The sequence below is a fragment of the Thermobia domestica genome, chromosome 10 (assembly GCF_964235325.1).
Source record: "Thermobia domestica chromosome 10, izTheDome1.hap1.1, whole genome shotgun sequence".
In the NCBI taxonomy this organism is placed as follows: domain Eukaryota; kingdom Metazoa; phylum Arthropoda; class Insecta; order Zygentoma; family Lepismatidae; genus Thermobia; species Thermobia domestica.
In genome coordinates this window covers 103,251,210-103,272,631 of record NC_137463.1, presented here as the reverse complement: position 1 = coordinate 103,272,631, position 21,422 = coordinate 103,251,210, and the positions used below count along the sequence as shown (strand labels likewise).

The following is a 21,422-nucleotide window of genomic DNA, read 5'->3' as shown; positions in this document are numbered from 1 at the left end:
TAAACACAGACCTCCACAAAAGCGACAGAACTATCTTGCTTACCTTTATAAATTAACAGAAATAAAAAATTCCAACTTTGGTGGGGTTTATTTATAGGAACTCCTTTTATATCTCAAAATTATTGGGCAATTTCTTTAGGATTACAATGATTAAATTTGGCATGTCAAAGGAAAATTGCCAAAAGTGAATATTTTTAGTTTTTAGGGGATTTTTGAAACGGGTATTACGGAACGTGTTTGTTACAGTTGCTTTATATGTTCTATTCTTGTTGATCTCTTGTTAAAATGCACGGTTATTGTTACCTTAAGTTAACATTATAGCAGTTGTTGTTAATTGTTTAATTTTATTTAATGTTATTTGTTTTAAACAGTTGTGCACTACATATCAAATCAGTACCTCCGATAATTGTAATCGTTCCGAGGACAAGAACCTGCGCTCTGTACACAGCGCATCATTCGCATATGAGCATGAATCTCCTTGACATTCCTGGAAACATCTGTACATGTTCATTACAGACAAAAGTTATAGACGCCGTGATAAAAATTGGCAAATGATACTATAAAAGGGAGATTTTTTCGGTTATTTTTTCAATATCTCGGACCGTTTGGAAGATTTGAGCCTACTTCCGTTTGAAGTTTCTAATTCATGTATGATAAGTGTATTCTTTCTTCTTGCATTCAGTATGTAATAAGCAAACAGATTACATACACAATTAATTACAATGTCAGTTATAGATGGTGTTCAATGGGCAAAACACTGCAAAAATAAAAGTTCGTCTTAGACTGCAGAAATGGTTATCGTTCCTTTTCAATTATTTGGCCATAAAACAAACGTCTGAGACATATACAACACGAATATTCAACGATGTGGTGTTGCAATGCATAACGCTTAGGATATGATGCTCTATTTTATTTTATTTTTTTTTTAATTTCAACACTTCCAGTGTACCCGTAAAAATGTAATAAAGAAATAATAACTATGCTTTTTAAATATTCAATTGGAACTGGACAATCTACAGAAAATTTGCAATCGATCAGTGAAAATGCCATCTATTTTGAGCCTGTTGTTTCCGAGATCTCATTTTCGAAAGGTTTCAGCACAAACATATAAAGTCCACAAACATATATTCAAAAGGAACTCCCAAAGATGGCAGGGCAGTTCGTTTCCATTGATTTTCGAGAAGACTTATTAAAATACAAAGTCTTTAAACACTAATTTTAAATCATAAACCTTATGAAAAAAAGTGTATTTAACTGGTTTATTTAAAGCACACACACTTAAACTGCTTGTCTCTCTGAAACGTAAAATCACAAGTAACCGTAAATAAAACAATTGAAAGCCAAAGTTATAAGTTGGAGTTGAGGCGCTTGTGGAACCGCTTTTGTAAAGAATGTTGTATACCCACAACTTCTACGATAGTTCCTTTTAGTGAATGATAGCTATGGAATTACCCAGGGAACAACACCATTGGACTTTCATTTCGGAGTATGATACATGTCTGCTGCAAAAATTCCTTTTCACTTTTACTTAATAGTAACATAAGAGTCTACGCAAAAAGAAATCCCTTTAAGCTTCTTTATGGAGAATGCTTGGTGCCTGTCCAAATACAAATCACATTGAACTTCATTTTCACACTATGATACGAACCCTCCCAGACACAAATACCACTTACGTTCCAGTTCTTTTAGTATACGAAAGACATGACGAAGCAAAAGCTTTCATTCAAAGGAGTATGCGTGTAGCAGGATACCACAGGGGTGGTGTGGAAATACTACAAAGTTACAAGAAAAAGAATCGACCTTTGTCTTACAAATATGCAAGAGTTATTGTCGAACAAAAATCCCAGATTTCTTTTTTGAAAATTATAAAAAAGAAAAAAAAATCTCTGAAAATGAGAATCTAACATCATCGTTCATTATAGAATAAGTCGATAAATTGTGGTTGACAAAACAAAGGTTGCTATAAAAAAATAAACTGTGAGTTATTAAGCAGAGTATTAAGGAGCAACGGATGATAAATATGAGATCTGGGGATGTTGGGCCGATTTAAGGAAACATTAAGAATAAATGCACGAACATAGGACATGCGAGGCCGTAGGCCGAACAAATACGGGGGTCTGGGGGCGAAGCCCCCAGCTAACCAAAGGCTAGTATACCTATAAATGTCTAACAATTGATAATTATTGCATTTTGAGCACAAAGTAGAAAGTACAGTTTGTTATCTATAGACGTATCCCATATTTAAAAATCAAGAGTCCGATTAAATTAGTCCGTCTATCCATTGAGTATTGACTCTATCAGCAACTTCATCAGTAATTTTCGAATTAAAATACATTACAATATCTCTTTGGGAATTAAAATACACTGCAAAGAAACTATGAAAGCTCAAATACAAGTAACAGTATTTCCAATTCTTTTCATTTGCGTGATTAGCTACCTTCACTTAATGCAGAACAGAAAACTTTGATAAAATCGAAATTAGTGGGAGCAGAAAAAGGTTGAAATAATGTGCACGTCGAAACTGAATTTACCATTGGATCGTCGATCCAACTGCATTTTGTGGACGTTTCACTAATATGATATTCCGGTGCACAAGCGAAAGCAAAACATAACGTGCACAACTACAGAGTATGGTTATGACACATCATTGGTGGAAAACACAGATAAGTTTCTGAGTTTAAACTTGGCAATTAAAAACAAGCACTCAACCACACCTGAAATCATCTTAGAATTTTCATTTTAAATATTTATTAATTCTCATTCTTAGGAAAATGAAATCCCCTGACTCTTTTTCGCGGTCTTCTTAAATTCCGTGATTTTTCCCGCTTTTCTAGGTTCGTCTCACCTTAGAAAAGTGACTAGGGAATGATGAATGAATTTTACAGTGTGTGTGATATAATATCTCATATTCGTTTGTTTGTTTGTCTTACCTATTTGTTATTTGAAAAGAAGCTCGAAAGAAGTTGGCAAGATATACGATTAGAACGTAGGCTAGTACGTATGTTCTTTCTTCTCAATCGGAAGAATCTCTGTTCGAATTCAGTGACCGGCCATACTAAGTGAGGATTTTCCTCAGTTCCACGGAGAATACCGGAATAGAATTTTTCTAAATATAGGTCATGGCAAACCTCTTCCACAATATTGTAGTATCAGAAATAGTGTTACACATTAAGGCATATGTCTAGAACAAGGCAGGTGGCTACAGGTTCTAAGCAAAATATACTGAAAAAGGTAAAAACTGCGTAGATATATAGTAGCGTTAAGACTATATATTTATTACATTACTATGTACACACAGCGCTTAGTACGTGTTGGTATTAGGTTCCATGTGAGAACCTTTTAAGATTAATATACTGGTAGTGGATACACGTTTGAAGGTATTTTATGCAAAGCTATGAGAGCTGTTGTTTGCATTCTTTTAAACTTTTGCTTCCAACTTTATACTTGTTAAAAGAAATTACGTAATAATGTTCTGAAACTTACGCCATCGGCCATCATAAAGTGAACGCCCATTTGTTCTGTATTTTCAAGAACAAAATGTCGAAAGGCATCAATGTTTGCTGGTTTGAAAACGTCACCATCTCCCTCTATACCATTTACACCTGAAATAAATATTTAAAACATATTATATATATATATATATATATATATATATATATATATATATATATATATAATTAGAATACAGGAATTTTAGCATGGAAGTAGGAAAAACACATTTTAAAAAACGCATTTACTTGACAGGCACGAACAAAAATATAACTTCGTCCTGAAGGCATTTAAACTTTCAAGCTGGAAATATCTCATTACTAGGGCTCAGATTTTTAAAAAATGCATATGCGCACAACCAAACAGGTATTTTGAAGGTTAGTGCATATTCTAAGCATATCTGGATATTTCTACACATATTTGAGGTTACAAATCATATCAATACTCTTAACGTCCCTAATCAGTATTTTTGTATGTACTGGATACCCCGTAAGGAAGTACTTTCCCCCTCTTAGTGCGAATACTCTTTTCTGGCATTAGAAAATAATACTGTCTACACAAAGATATTAACTTCTTTCACGTATACTTTTCGACAGTTGTCGAAAGAATTAAGTGAAGCTCAAGGTGCATATCTCTACGATTTACTCGAATATGTCAAGAAAACAACTTCTTTAAGGTGGTTCTGGAGAAAAAGTTAAAGATATTGGATAAGGTGATTAACTCAAATCCAGGATTACGAAAGATCGAGTAAATCAACTACCACATGCATAGGATCAGTAAATCTGTCAAATGAATGTTTCTTACTTTCTGTGCGATAATACAAATATTGTCCAATTACTTCATCTGATGTTGAAAGGTCACTTTCGGTCTATAAACTTATTTTAACGTACAACAGACGAAGTTTGATACCAACAAATGCTCAAAAACTCCTTTCAGTACACTGCTGAGATTTATTCTGCAGGCAGCAAACATTGTAAACACGTGAGTTTGAAATAGGTAAGCTGTTCATTAAATGGATAATATTTCATTTGTAGTGCATATTTTAAAACTGTTTAGTGCATGTTTGCATGCTTATTTTCAAGTTTTTTAGTGTATATAAAATTAGGTCCTACTCATTATTTACCACTGGCCCACCCCATCAATTTCTTTGAAAAATACTGTGACTCAGTGGGAGTGTGCTAAAATCTGAAGGCGGGAATTCAATGTGAATTTTAGGTGAAACTGTCTGTGGGTGTCCTAGGTCTCCTTTCATTTGTTCCCACATTCTCACGGCATAATTCGCCCATTGTAATTCGCTTGCAAATTATTATTATCGTATACGTAGTAACAAACTACACTGAAGATTACATGTAATTTTTCAAGCATTTTCTTTGTTATCTCCCTACGTTCATCTTTCACTATTTCGCAATTCAACTATTACTTCTACGAACTTCTCTGTAGTGTTTTCTTGTAGGTTCTGCCTATCCTTTTTCTGTTTTCTCCTCAGTCTTACACTGGCCTGGTCACGAATTCTCCTACCAATAACGTTCAGATACATTTAACATAGCAGTCAGTTTTATATAATAGGGTTTTAGTTTATTTTTAAAATTCTTTTCCACATTACGATGACTGGACATTTGAACAGTTGGAACAGGAAACACGTTGGCATATTTCTTCCTCGTTGGCAGCAACACGGTCGCATTACTAGGTGAAAGTCAGATGGTGCGAGGGTGTTTCCTCTCGACGTTTCTCCCATTGTGAGCTTGTTTCAATGGAGGCACAACCAACCCCTGTTTCCATGTCAAATTTTGCAGATGACCCCCGTTGGAGATATTCACGATACGCCACTGGTGTCGCTACTATTTTTATTGCATTCTACATATACGATTTGGTAGTTCAATTGTTTGTTTGACGGCTCTATGTGCATTATTAGCTGAGATAAATGCCTGCTACGGGTAGTCAGATACAAGTCTGCAACAACACCTCTAGAGGATCAATGGGAAAGGATATGACAAAGTTTGTCCTTTAAAAGTTGCATGACATTTAGTCTTAGGCTATTTGAGAAAGCGTTACCCCCTGTAGCGAACGCGGCCAAAGTGGCTATTCAGTAATTTTATTTTCACCAGATGTGTAAATCATACTGTGAGCCAGTCAGGGTTTCCAGGTCTTTGTGCCAGGTTCAGGTGTGTAATAGCAGAGTTCCAATACTCTGCACAAACCATCTTTCAAGCAGCTGTTTCTTGCTACAATCCCTTTGCCTGGCAACACGTCTTTCCTTTTTTTCCTTCCTTTTGAAATCTTTTAAACAGCAGGCGGTCTATTGTTCCGACCCGCACCAAATACGCTCGAGCTGACGTTTTCTCAGCGATTTTATTGTTTTCGCGTTTATGATTAGCCATCTACATTTAAATACATGGTCAGCGTATTCCAAGAGTACACATGAGCAATAAATACGCTTTGCGATCACCTCAAATAGCCGGGTACTTAATGTCCTTCCGAACGATTATAACAGTTATACCACTTTCCATTGCAAATTTTGAAGTTGTCCCCCGTTGGAGGTATTCATGAGACGCCATTGGTCTAGTTACGATTTTTTATTGCATTCTACACATACGTGCAGTATTAGCTGCGATATAGGCCTGGTACGTTCTTATTGAATCACCCGGTATATATATATATATATATATATATATATATATATATATATATATATATATATATATATGAAAAAATGAACTTTAAAGGTCCATAGCTCCAAAACTATACGAAGTATCGTAGTCGGGTCAACACTTCACTCAGAAATTAGTGTATCCTATCCAAATATTCATGTTTCAAAATTCTAAGGTACTCATGCAACAATTTTTATAGAAAGAGTTTGGCTGCAGGCATATAATTTGAAGTACTCACCAACTCCCTCTATAAAAATTGTTGCGCAAGTACTACAAAATTCTGAAACATGGATATTTGGGTAGGACATATATTAGTTCCTTAGTGAAGTGTAGACCCGACTACGATAGTTCCTATAGTTTTGGAGCTATGGACTTTGAAAGTTATTATTATTATTATTATTATTATTATTATTATTTTTCATGTTTTCGGCTGCCTATAACTCTGAAAGAAAGCATTTGTGCACCCAGGTTGGTCTATACTTTTTGTCTTATCTTGATGTCAGGAATTACCTCCCAAATGTTGTCGGTGTTGTTTTGAAACACCCTTTATATACGTTTCCTCCGCCCGATCGATAAAGACCGCGATATACCAAAAATTACAGGCTGTAAAACCAAAAGAGCTTGATATAGAGCAAAACATTTTACACGTTTACTTAATTTATAAAAGGAACAAAGATGCCAAATTTCATCAAAATCTGAGATCATGGATGTCAAATCCATTTTTTTCTGGTTGACTTGACATGAAATGGCCCAATAACTAAATAAATAAATTTGTTAAATGTAAACAGAGCTTTTACTTAAGGATGATTTTAACCTACAATATACAGCGGACCGAACAACTAACGGGTTACAACTAAAAATCTGCACAAAATGTCTGAGTCAGAAAATATAACCTACTGTCACAGTCTGTGTTATTTTTTGACAAAGTGATATTCCAATATGTATCTATTACATACTATGTTTTTTTTTTTTTTTCAGATGCGTAGTGACTGTTAAAAAATGGCGTCAAAGAAGAAGTCCTCCGTTCACACATTGTTAAATTCTAAGAAAAATATCACGAATTGGGGAAATCATACTGTGCGAAGCACTTTGTTGCTAAAGGTGCTTCAAAACGAACAATTTGTGCGAAACTTAAATCCAGAACAATAAAACTAAAAGCGGGAAGTGGTCGAAAAGTAGCTATTATGACGAAGAAAAATCAACAAAAACTAAAGAAACTTTCTGAGTATAAAGAATGCATTAGTCAGAACTCAGAACGACGCAGCAAAAACATTTCACTGTTCACAACAATACATATCTGAAACGTTAAAATCAATGGGAATCAAAGCCTGGAGAAAGGAAAAAGCTCCATCTTATACAGACACTCAAATAAAACTATGAAATCCAATTGTCGCTGGATAATCCGAAACTGTAAAGCAAAGTCGTTTGTTTTGGATGATGAAAGTTACTTTAGCCTTTCTAAATCTCAGATGCCCGGAAATGACATTTATTATTCCTCAGACAAACAACACGCTCCTCCTACTATAAAATATAAATGTAAGCAGGCATTTGAGAGAAAAAGATGCTTTATTTAGTTGTATCTGAGAAAGATGTTTCTGATTTTTTTTTTTTTTTTTTTTAAATAAAGACTAGTAGGTTAACAATCAATCAGGATGTGTACGTGAAGCAATATCTGCAAAAGATCTTAGTTCCCTTTGTACAAAAATATCATTCAGACAATAATTTTATTTTCTGGCCTCACAAAACCAGCTCTCATTATGCGAGAAAGACTTAAGAATACCTCATGTCACAAAACATTCCTTTTGTGCCCAAAAACAAAAATCCAACTAACCTGCCCCAGTGACGCCCAATCAAAGATGTTTTTTTGGACAATTGAGTGGCAAGGTGTACAAACATAACTAGCAGGTAAGAACTGTTCAACGGCTTCAAAGAAGAGTACGCAAATATTCAAAAGAAATTGATCCAAGTGGCGTCCAAACTGTTTGTGCTTCTATTCCAAAACATTTGCGGGTAGTAATTGATAACGGACCACTTGCAATGTGTCATTAGCATTACCTTGTATACTTATGTATATACTGTAAATAAACGCTAAAACGTATTGTCAATTTGTCGTCTGTTTATTTTTACGCTATTTCTCAGTTTGTACCGATTTTCAGTTGTAACCTGTTAGTAATTTAATAACTTATAATAAACATATTGAATGAAATGAAAAGAAATATATGTATATCGTTTCAGTTTTTAAATTGCTCATGAAAGTGTATTTCTAATTGTACATATTCTTTTGGCAATAACTCTGTACTGAAGATATATGGCTAAATAGGTTCTCAATATACTAAGATCACATTCTATTTACGTTAAAGAAAAGAAGCATAAGGACTGATCTATATCTTCAGAAGTTACTAGAACACGAATATTATTCGGCACGGATAAACTCTTATTGATGATTGCACTTTCTCAAAAGATACGTGATGACTGCAATAGTTTACACTCCTGCTATAACTGTGAGAGCTTGAGATCTGGCTCTGACTATCTAGCAGGAATTTAACTACTCAAACACAGAAAAACTATTTTGTCCTCGCTGTGTGTCTAGAAGTACTTAGGGCATTTGGAATAGTGAAAAATAATTTTTATACTCACTAAAACGTTAAGTAGTATATTTCAGCCTTTTAGGGAGCGAAATTGGCAATGATGCAAACATCAACATATACGAACTACTGACATATAACTCACCGTAAAATGGTTCAAAGCTTTCGCAAGGTCCTGCATGGAAATCTGAGAGACGAAAATCATTTTCTCCTTTTAAAGTAAAACCAAATCCTTTGGCTTCCCATTTTTTTCTCCAAAGCACGTACTCACTGAAACCACCTGGTCCTGCACACACGTCAGCGAAATATAACAGTTCATTGGAACCTACCATGGGCGCCTAACAACAGAAAAAGAAAAAATTAGCTTAAATCAAATACTGGACCTTTATTGCCACAAAAGCAATATTTATCCTCCTCTTGGCATGGTGACACATGGACATCAAAAATAATTGCGATCATTTCGACTGACTGATTTGAATGGCAAGTAATTTTGTGTTCCATTGAATTCGCATCATACTCACGAATTTTGCTAATATATTTACACTTTGTTCTTATTTCTGTAGAATTTATAAGTACCTAGCTTTCCACTTTCACTTGGAGCTTTGGTGAAACGAGAACGAAAAACAGCAATGACGAAAAAGGGCAAGTACCACTTAAAGAATACATTTAGTTTATTTTGGGTTTAACTTCTCTTTTCAAGCTATTTGTGATATGGGTCTACATTTTAACGTGTGATAAGAACCACATAAGCTTGCTCAGGGAATGAACCCAGTTTTCCGTTCCAGAGCGCGTTGGTTAGCCATATAACCATGGAGGTGCTACGTATAAAAGACTCGCCTATTGCATTTGAAGTATTTAACAGAAACACAATAATTACATAAAATGAAAGAAAGAAATCTCAAAAAGCCTAATTTAGAAAACTCTTTACTCTCTTGAAAAACCAAATGTTAATATTGATAACGTTAAAAACACTAAATGTAAGATGATAATTAAAAAAGAAAAAAAAAACTATAAGTACAACAAAAATATAATAAATACTTGATAAGTACAAATAACATCGAAGATAAAGCCAGACTTTTAGCGGTCATGTCCCCAGAAAACGGAGCATGGCTTCAAGCTCTACCTTCACCATCTCTGGGCCTACACCTATCCAATGAGAGCTTCCGAGTATCAGTTGCACTACGGTTGGGAGCAGATATATGTGAACCACACCACTGCCCCATTTGTAACACCTTTGTAGATAAAAGAGGATTACACGGTTTGTCGTGCAAAAGCAGCGCAGGCAGACACCCACGTCATTCAAGTGTAAATGATATAATATTAAGAGCATTAATATCAGCAGGGATCCCAGCAGTGAGGGAACCGATTGGATGCAGCCGATCTGACGGAAAAAGACCCGATGGTATAACATTAGTACCTTGGAAGAAAGGAAAGGCATTGATTTGGGACTTCACATGTTCAGACACCTATGCCCCCTCCAACCTACAATATGCCTCAGTACAAGCTGGACTCGTAGCTGCTCGAAGAGCGAAAGAAAAAAGGAATAAATATAGCAATCTACTCGATAACTATTGCTTTGTCGCAATAGCAATTGAGTCTAGCGGTTCTTGGGAAGAAGGAGGCCTCAAATTTATAAAAGAAATCGGCCACCGTCTATCAATTAAATCAGGAGATAATCGAGCAAAAAGTTTCCTGATTCAACGCATAAGCATAGCCATTCAACGTGGGAACGTGTCGGCTATAATGGGAACGTTACCCACTAGTAAAGAGCTAGAAGAAGTCTTTCTTCTGTAATTGCGGAGAAGGGAGGTTAGGAGAAAAAACAAACATCATTGGTGCATCAATTTATGTAGCAACCGAGCAAGGAGTATGAAGAGACAGCTCACAGTCCATAAGTTTATATATATAAAAAAAACAGCATGAATGCTGTACCGTACGTCAAGACAGTGACATAACATGACAGGTTGGAGCCTTTGAAAGCAGAAGATTTAGTAGTACCTGCCGAACATCATGGGAACAAAGTACCGAAGAATAGATATTTACTGTTTCATTTGAAATTTTCATTATAACAGTTTTTTTTTTTTTTTTAAATAATCATTGTTATTTTACAATTCTTATGTAATTACTTATGGTTGTATCTAATTGCTTTCAAATCTCGATTATTGGATTAACTTATTTACATGAATGTAAATAGTAAGAATACTTAATAAACTATATTTGAAAAGCAGAACATACACAATTTGGTTCTCTGAACTTTAGAAGCGGTCTCATAATAGAATGAGTTCCGTATCTGATAACTCATACCAAACAGACCAAAATGTTACTACTGTACTGCTTTCCCACGGTGAATTCATTCCAATTTTATCTCTTTGTGCATTTATTTTTCACGAAAGAGACAAAAGTTGGGCAATTATATCTATCTATCATCAGTAAATATATATATATCGAGTGTTCTAAAAATGAAACCCACGGACCACAGAGCACTATTCTACACATCAAAATAAAGTTAAAATGTTAGATGATGGAACGTCCTCCGGGGCCTCCTTCAGCTGCTATGGGGGATCAAAATTTCACTATGTGGCAACATCGCATATTAACTTGGAACCATTAGCATTCCTCTACAAATCCATCAAACAGTTACATTGACTGTCAAGGTAATAAGTTTTACGTCCCACGGTTATGCCGGTGAGGCTAAAGGAGACGGTGATGATGAGAGATGAGTGAAAAATGGTGGAATGAAGAAAGTGGGAGGAAACGGGAGAACCCCGACAAAACCCACGAGCACGGTCAAGGTAATAAGTGGTGCTAGTATCAACGTCTATTGACTAACTATCATCTGGCAAGAATCGATGTAATTATTTGATGGATTGGTACAGCTAATGTATGTTCTTTATCTGCGACGTTGCCTCATAGTGTAATTCGCATCTCCAGACGATGACCTGAAAGGTATACAATTATATATATATATATATATATATATATATATATATATATATATATATATATATATATATATATATATATATATGGATAGATAGATAGATATAGATATGATTTATTTTGACTTGTAGAATAGTGCTCTGTGATCAGTAGGCACCATTTTTAGAACATCCTATATATATATCTATAGACCTCGCGCAACGAGTAAACTTTATACAGAGGCGAGACGGAGTAAAGACAGGCACGAAGGTCGACTCTATTTTCAGAATCTGTGGGGTAGACAATGGTTTATTCTTGGCCTTTCCGCGTGGAAAAGATGTGGTATCAAGGGTTGCCAGCACGGTGAAGTGAATTTACAGTACGTTGACCTTCTAAAATTACCCGAGGAAATTACCAATCAGGATGACATTTCCAGGGTGCGGGGATGCAAATATATTAGAACGTTGATTGTAACATCTGTATGCCAGTTGTAAGGCATATGCATCACAAGCAGGCTGAAAGGCCGTGGTCCTCTAAAGATTGTTGCATCAGAAGTACAGTATTTTATTTATTATTATTATAGTCTTGTTTTGGTTGAGGAGTAACTGAGTTTTTGTGAGATTTTGCACCTCATGTAAATTAAATTTTTCAGTTTAACGTCACACAATTATGCCCGTAAGGCTAAGGGAGACGATGATAATGGAAGAATTGGTGGAATGAGGATGTGGGAGGAGATGGTACACCTACAGACACGATGTTGTCCACCACAAAGTTATTTGGCCGGGGGTCGAACCAGGGACCCTACACACGAGCTAAGCAGTCTATCACTTAGCCGCCGTGCCTCCCATTTGCACCACAAGTGAAATGGAACTGAAATAAAAGTAGGGTTTTTTTCGAGGGGGATAACCCAGACGGTGGTATTTCCTCTCCCGTAGATTTTTTTTAAAAGACCAGAAATCAACATGTGTAACACGTAAGTTTTTCCTCAAATATAACAATATCAACGAAAGGAGTTTTTCAAAGAAACTCGAAAAGTAGTAATTTTTCAAGTTTATTTCTGCGCTATGTACCAGTGAAAATCTCGCAAAATGTATTCAATGGTTGTTTGTTAAGTACAATATTATTTGCTACAGATATTTTCTTTTTTCCAAATCTTAATAATTGCTCATACAGTGGCAACCCTGAATCTAGTTATGAGTATAGCGTGTTCGTCACACGGTGTCTGGTGCCTGAATGAAACTGCCTCCTTCGCGTCTGCGAAATCGACAGCGTAGACACATGTGATACAACTATGTCAAAGTTTTTCTCGTGACACGAGGACAGTATATATATATATATATATTTGGATAACGAGTAAGTATTTGAACAATTTGTTTTATTTATTACACTGTTACGATAGTATTTGAAAGTTAAAGAACATATTAATGTCGGTTCATGGTCAGAAACAAGAAATATTAAATCAGAACTAATTATGTAATTATAACGTCAAAAGAAAAACTATTGTCCAGGAACTATTATATATAAAACAATTCTTCTCAGAGTATAAACACCTCATTCAGTTCCTTGCCAGGTGGTAAACTGCCAAGGACCGACGACACGTTACCACGTTGGATACAAACGGATATGCGCTGCATTAGATAAGATGTGGAGCGAACTTCGCCGGAAACAAGAAATGCGTCTTCCTACCTCCCTAATGAATTCAAGACTTCTTGCACCCCAAGCACCACTGGTTTCAATAGCGATTGGAGTGAAAACAAACTTTTCGAGAAGGTTGTTGTATTTTCTTTGCTTTTCAGCTTCTCTGCGATTGGCAACAGCTCCAGCGTTCATTACTGACAGAGGGAGACTTGAATGAGCGTATGTATCAGCGCATGTGAAGTCCCACAATAAACATTTACCTCTTATCCATGGAACCAGTGTCATCCCATCCGGTCGCTTTCCATCCGAACGACAGCAACCAGAAGGTTCCCGTATTGAAGGAAATCCAGCTGTGTTGAGGGCTCGTAGTATTATATCATTTACAGAGGAATGTCGGGCGTATCTACCAGCGCTATTCATGCATGAAAGGCCATGCAGGCCACGTTGGTTAACCTCACCCCCACAAGCTGGGCAGCGATGAGGCTCACAAACTGCTAAGCCTAAACGTAGTTTATATATACAATCATATGTAAAACTCAAATGTTTCATTTCATATAGTCACGATGGAGTCCACCTGATGAAGCATTTAACAAAACTGGTTAGTGTATCTTTTCCTAGTAGTCATTATTTCTCTATATTTTAGTAGGTTACTTAATTGTCTTTATATGCAGGATGTATTATTTATCTTGAAACGTTTTTGTAACTTTTAAGAGACAAAAAACGCTGAAATTTTGCCCATGCAAATATCGGCAGGAGGGACACTATTTTATGTACTCTGCAATATCACCAGATTAATACTGTTCCCAACCAAACACAAAGCTGTGCTTTTTCAAACGGAACTACGTCAGGGACCGTTATTACAGGTCCACTGTCTGGTTATTTCAAATCTATATATTAATTGTAAACATACAATACCGCCCTTATTGTTCGTTATTGCAAACTAAGGTTGACACAATATAACAACCACCTGAGAATGCTCGAAGGGCATTGCCAGAACGAACTTAAAAAGAATTGTTTTTTTGAAATTTATATTATATTGTATATTAAATTTAATACACAATTTATTTGATTAAATTTAAAACAACCAATCACGCAATAAGTATTGATTCAACATTGGTATTGATCAACACCAATGTCATATCTCTATGACTTCCGATTCCCGAGATATGGCTCCCGAAATCTGAACTTTTTTTTTTTGGGGGGGGGGCAATATCTTGGGAACAGTAGTAAGAGTGACGCGACAAATCCCATCACTTCTTTTAGATATTTTTTGATGGTCCATCGAATAAAGGGGCCAAAACTAAAAAAAAATCACACATAACAAACGAACAAACAGACCAAGAAAATGAGAGAGAGAGAGAGAGAGAGGGAGAAAATTCAATAACGAACATTTTGAGTTCGTTGAACATCGTAAAACAATCGAACTTTGGAGACCTCTGTAATACTAATAATTCAAGTGAGACGCACAAGGCAATGTACGTTCACAATACCTTAGTGTTGAATACTATGATCACGATACGAAATATTTTGATTAAATAGGAACGAAATTACAAAGGATGTAAAATTTGATTTTTATAGAAAAGACTTCACTTCGAGAAAAAAAAAAAAAAAAAAGTAGTAAAAATCACAGTATCGTTTACAGCAATTTGATATCTAAAAACGGTTCCGAAGATATGATGAAAATTGTTGAAGTTTGCACTACTGCTTAAAAGCATGTAATTAGGAGAGCTTGGAATTACAACTACCAAAAACTGATCCTGTAATGTCAAAGAAATAAACGAAAGCCACAATGATTTTAAAGGTTTCCCACACACACACTATTTTAACAAGTATAGTGATCTCCTACCTATGCTTCGCGTATCTACGGAATAGTTTGAGACATCAAATTGCTGTTGTTATACTTATTTCAACATTTTTTCGAAATAAAGCTTTCGAAAACAGTCAACTTTTTAATCATTTATAATTTTGTTTTTTTTATATATATATTACTACTTGAACTTGCGCTCTCTACACAGCGCATCATTTATATGCGCATGAATCTCCTTGTCATTCCTCACAACATATGTACATGTTCCTTTATAGACACAAGTGAAAGACGTCTTGATAAAAATCGGCAAGTGGTACCATAAAGGGGAGACTTTTTTGGATTAATTTTACAATATCTCGCACCGTTTACGAGATTTGAACCTACTTCCGGTTGAAGTTTCTAATTCATGTATGATCAGTGTTTTCTTTCTTCTTGCATGCAATATGTAATAAGCAAATACACTACATACATAATTAATTATAAAATCAGTAATATACGGTGTTCATTCGGCAAAACACTCCAAACAATAAAGATTCGTCTTAGACTGGAGGAATGTTTTTAATTATCATTTGGCCATGAAACAAACGCCTGAGGGATATACAACCCCTATATGCAATGATGTGGTGTTGGAATGCATAACTCGTAGGATGTTATGCTTTAAAAAAAAAATCAACACTTCCAGTGTACAACTAAAAATGTGATAATGGCCATGTTTTTTTAAATATTCAATTAGATAAAATTTGGAATCAACCAGTGAAAATGGCACGTTTCTAGCACTTGTGGTTTTCGAGATTCATTATCGAAAGAATTGGAGACAAACATATAAACCTAGCATTTTAATATATAGATAAATATGTCGTATCATTGTAATAATACTCATCACTAAGATAATTCCAATGTACATTGCCCCGTCCGTCTCACTTGCGTTATTAGTGTTGTAGAGACCTCCAAAGTTAGGCTGTTTTTCGATTTTTGTGACTCTACTGTAGCGTCCTTACTGTAGAACACTGACCAATAAGTGTGGTATTGGTGTTTTGATTATAATATGCAGATTTGAAATTTGTATTAACTTGATGTAGTGCGTTTGAAAAAAAAAACACAACCGTATGTTTGGTTGCCAACACTGTTAATCTCATGGTATTGCATATAAATCAAACAATGTTTGCATGGTGTAAAATTTAAGCATTTTTCTGTCTATCAATTTAAAAGTTACAAGGGAGTAAAATGATAAATGGTCTACCTATATATAAAGGGTGGACTATTTATATATAAATGTGGTATACATATGTGATTTTAAAAAAGGTCAGATGGCGACAAATAGTGTCAATTGTACAAACAAAAATTTATTTCAAGTTTCATCACAACTTACACCATTCTCGTACTTCGGTTTCGTAAACATGAAATCGAACACCGCATCCATGTTGGCCATTTTCATCGCAGCTCTGTTTAGAAAGAAGACTCCTCGTATCGTCTCATAAGGATTTGATCTCGTTCTTGCCTTCCGCATTTCAAGTCCATCTAATTTGTCGAATATACTCTGGAACAAAAAACAGAAGTTTTAAGTTGACATACACTCCAAATTTAAAGTTTCATATATGAATCATTCCGACACTACAAGACAAGACTGATGTTCTATAGAATATTATAATATCCTCAAGACAACGAAAAAAAAAATAATTACTTATTTTTACAGAAGAAAGCAGCGTAGCATTGCACGGCACAGTTGCATTTTTCTTCCGCTATAATCAACATAGTAGCAGTAACACTATATTCAGGTCAACATAAAGCGTTCACTAGAAAGATTACTTAATGTCTCATCACGTCCCGCTGGATTAATGAAGGATTTCCGAAATGATACTTCTATGACATGTAACATACCTGACGTTTGACAAAAGTCGTGTCCGCAGTTGCTACACTTGGCTTACAAATTTACAAAACGTAAGACAAAACTCAATTACAGGATTATATTAGCCGTGTTTGAGATGCAAGAGATCTCGTGCATATGTTATGTTCAACAAAACTTGATTAAGTTTCTGAATCTAATATGAGTGTTCGCGAACTTATTAAAAATAGACTGATAACTGGATCTGAATGCACCTTAAACAGACTTCTAGCGGTACTGGAAAAAAAAAAAAAAAAAGTATTTCATTTACTTCGCTGATAGCGCCTTCAAGTTCTCCTGTACAGTTTCAACAACTTACTATGACCTTGTTCACCAGGCACATGGAGATCGAACACTATAATTACATTTTGTACTTTTGGTGCAACGATCTGAAGTCGAAATAATACCTTTTAATATACTGGTTGTTCATGTAGATTTCATTTGTTTATTTATTTGTTACGGAGGTGCCTTTATGAAAGAACTGACCATCTATCAATTCTTCTGTACTAACAATACGAGCCCTGTAGACACCAATAAAGTAACAGTCTTATATATATAATACATATTATACAGAGGTTGTTCAGTCTACATTTGGCCAATTTCGACTTACCTAAAAATTTAGAAGAATCCATGGCGCCAGGTCCGTAAGTGCTCGATGTGTTTCCCTTGGTTCCTAACAATAGGCAGACAGCGTAATTTCCACTGTAATAGGCTTCTCTGAAGAACTGGGAGGGGAATCTTGTCCCATTCCCTTTGCACAGCTTTCCAAAGTCCTTCCACACTTGCCACACGCCGTTATCCCAAAACCCGCTTCAGCAATCCAAATCCACAATAGTCCATAGGACTTGCATCTGGAGATTTAACAGACACCTCATTGAAAGTTATCACCCGCATACCACTTGCCTCTTCCATCTCACTGTAGAATGCGAAGGACGATCGTGAGGTTTGTGATGAGGCCTTGTCCATGTGAATGCGCACCAGATTGGCGTCATTTCCGTACATTGTTGGAATCTCATGCTCGTAGATCGGCCGCATGATCTGCTCCTGAAAATACTGGGAATTTATTTTGCAGTTCTTCGCCACCCTACGAATCTCCAGTTTACTTCGGTAACAGTAGCCAGTAACGACCATGAACCCTCTTGGGAAGGATTCTTTACAGACACGGACCCACCTTCTGAAGTTCTTGGTGCCTTTCTCTCGATACATGATGGCTCTCAGTTTGCCGCAGTCGGAAAGGTAAATCCATGCTTCATCGAGCGTTACGACGTACATCCACCTTTGTTTTGCCAGATGCCGTTCGTACAGCTTTCAAACGTTACACTTTCGTTCCTTTTGGTGGCTATCCGTGAAAAGATGGCCGCGAGCTTTCGTGACTTTTTCCAGCTTGAGTTGATGGTGTAACGTTCGGCTCACAGTCCTCAAAGATACGTCAAGACGATTAGCCATACACCTTTGTGTTGGCGGATTTTCTTGCATTGCCATTTTGCGAAGTTTCCTCTGCATGGTGCAGGTGGCCTTGGTGCATTTCCGCTTCACAGGCAACTTCGTTCGTGATCCAAATGGTGGAGCTTCGTTGCCCTTGTACTTTTTAATAACATTTTTTTTATTCTACTTAAAATGATATTGCAACCATTCTTCTTGCACTGTTTTCTAATGACAGAAACACTAAAGTGAGGGTCACAAAGAGCCGCAACATAGCTTTTCCAAAACCGGCTTAGTTTGGGCGGCATTTTGGTCACAGAGCAGAAACCCACACACTTGGAAACAAATTTAAAACAACACTCACAACAATGGTCCTGTTTTGTGCGTTATTGTCGTCCGCGCGGAAAAACAACTCCGTTCTCAGGAAGCCACTGCACAACACTGCAGGACGCCACGAACAAGTTCGGGTGAGTCCATTCTGCCCGGGAGGGGGAAGGAACGAAATCGGCCAAACGTAGGTTGAACAACTGTAGACCATCGATAAATATAATCTTACCTTGCACTCTAGAACATTTCTCAAAACATCGGGATCACAGAATGTCGTCTCATCATCAATGGTTAATTTCTTGTCGCCTTCCTTCATCCAACTTCTCAATTGCCGGATAGAAAGAGGGGTGTGAGCAGTCTCTTCAAGCCAGTGAACTACTTCTTGAACTTGTACCACCTAATCAAGCACAAATCGTTTTCTTTTTAATTAAATAGTTTTTCCAACGAAGAAGTCAATCTGTTTACATTCGTTTATATAAGCCAAATGCGGTAAGTAGTACGGAAATTGATTTCACTATGTACTTTCATGCTAAAATTGACAGCTTTATGCTGTAATTCTTTAGAAATACATCAATTATTGACAAGTGCAACATAACAAACAGTACAAACTTCGAAAAGAAACATGAAATGCAAGATGTTGAGAAAACACTTCGATCAAATTATAGAGATAACACAGATCATCAGATTTTATTCACAATTGGAATTACTCATAACTTCGTCCTTTCGTTTATCAAAGAGGATAAGTGAATTGTAAAATTGGATAATATGAAAAAAACGAGAAAGGAACCGTACACCGCCCAAAGAAACGTTGTCTACGACTATACATAACTACCTTATTTTCATTTGTGTTTTCATGTGCCTTCGGTTTAGAAGGAAAGCACGCAAATTGTAGTCTTAGTTGTTTTACCATAAAAATTTGTTTTATATACGCTATCTTCACATGTGACTATTTATTTCTAAACATATATATATATGATTCTATGGACAATTATCCAAGAAAATTCACTCCAATTTATACACTCAGATTGATAAAGTTTACGAACTCAGTGTTAATTTTTTTTTTTTTTTTTTAAGTAGTAGTTTTACTTAACTGTGGTAAGTGAGGAACGGATTTTTCGAATTAACTCTCGGGAAGGTTCACAAACTCAATGTATTAGTATTTAATCGATATTATCATATCATATATATATATACTCTTTCTAAGATTTGGTAAAGTGTGGAAATTCATCAACGGTTTTATGGAATTTCGTTGTTTCTAAAGTTGCTGAAGATTAATATTTCACTAATTTCTTTAGTATAGTTTTATAGAAGGTGAAATCTAACAACGTAAGTAAATTAAGTAACTTGAGATATAAGGTAGGTACGTTAAATTTTAATTACCAGCTGTACAACTGAGTCTTTCTTTCAACAACTCTTTTACCATTCCAGCTGATTTCGAACCATGACGACGACACCAAAAATAATAAATGGAGGAAGTACACTCTTCGTTAATTAAAGATATATATACTATTTTTCTGAGAGATAGTCTCTCTCTATCTCAAATGCCATCAAAGAAACTTAGTAATTCATTTATTAACTAGAGTAAAATCGTTTTGAGGAAAAACAGTTACTGGAGTTTTTATCGTAATCCAAAATTCACACATATAATTATTATAATAAAATAAATCAATAACTCTTATAATAAAATAAATCTATAACTCTTATAATAAAATAAATCAATCAACTCATTGTTAAAATACACAATAAAACTGTTTTTCGTTTTTGTTTATTTAAAAGTTTCTTAATTTGCATCAGTTAAATGTATAATATGTACTAACAAAGAACTCATATATTAATTTTAATATATATTTCAAATATATAGTTAAAAAATGCTGACTTCGAATTAACCTAAAGGCGCCACAACAAACTATTTGTGCCGTACCATGTATTAATTAATGAATGTCAAAATTCGAAGTCGAGAAAAGAAGCTTACTCTGAGTTATGAGCGTTAAAAGCCATCCCAAGTGTCACTTGCGCTATTATTTTACAAAATAACTAAACCAAAATATAATGTTACAATTTACGAAACACAACGCTCCATAACATACGAAGTACTCTGAAACAGAGTAGTTAACTTTTCGGTACATTATTTTCAGTTGAGAAATATTATAATTTTCTACTGCCATAATATGAGCATGATGGATTTCTGAGCTGAAAACAACTTGCTCTAAACTCTTTCCTTTTATGGCACTTCCTACGTTTTAGAAAGATACAAGGTCTGTCCTGAAAGTGATGTCAGTAAATTTATTGTGACGCGACTGTACATCGGAGCACGGTATAACCGGTTGGAACTGGTAGTGGGGGAACCCAGCTAAGCGCACTCCGTCGCTCAGTGTGCTCCCAGCATCAGGAGAGTGAGGATGGGCCTGTCCGTGAGGACTGTTTTTTTGATCTTGTGCAGATGAAAATGCAACGCTTGTTAGAACAAAGATTTGCGAACAAGTTTTGCGTGAAACTTGGCAAGACCGCTATGAAAACTGTTACTAACTACTCCATTCGAGTTCTGATTGTTTCTAAAACATTTACTTTTATATATATATATAATATTACATTACAGAAAGTTCCAGTCCGAGTGTTTCACTGAAAGAGTAAGTACTAAAGTAATGTTTATTTCTAACACAAATGAAGTAGAAGGCACGACTCTGGAAACAAGACTTACGTAAAAT

General features: G+C 35.6%; 1 protein-coding gene across 1 annotated transcript in view; it reads right to left on the bottom strand.

Moving 5' to 3' along the window:
* Positions 1-21,422, bottom strand: part of Cmtr1 (Cap methyltransferase 1) — a 97,520-nt gene that overhangs the window by 52,552 nt on the left and 23,546 nt on the right. The window contains exons 5-8 of the mRNA XM_081728339.1: positions 18,947-19,114; positions 16,456-16,623; positions 8,868-9,060; positions 3,484-3,602 (exon numbers count right to left, since the gene is read on the bottom strand). Coding sequence (XP_081584465.1) covers positions 3,484-3,602; positions 8,868-9,060; positions 16,456-16,623; positions 18,947-19,114 — 648 coding nt within the window. The remainder of the gene's footprint in view (positions 1-3,483; positions 3,603-8,867; positions 9,061-16,455; positions 16,624-18,946; positions 19,115-21,422) is intronic.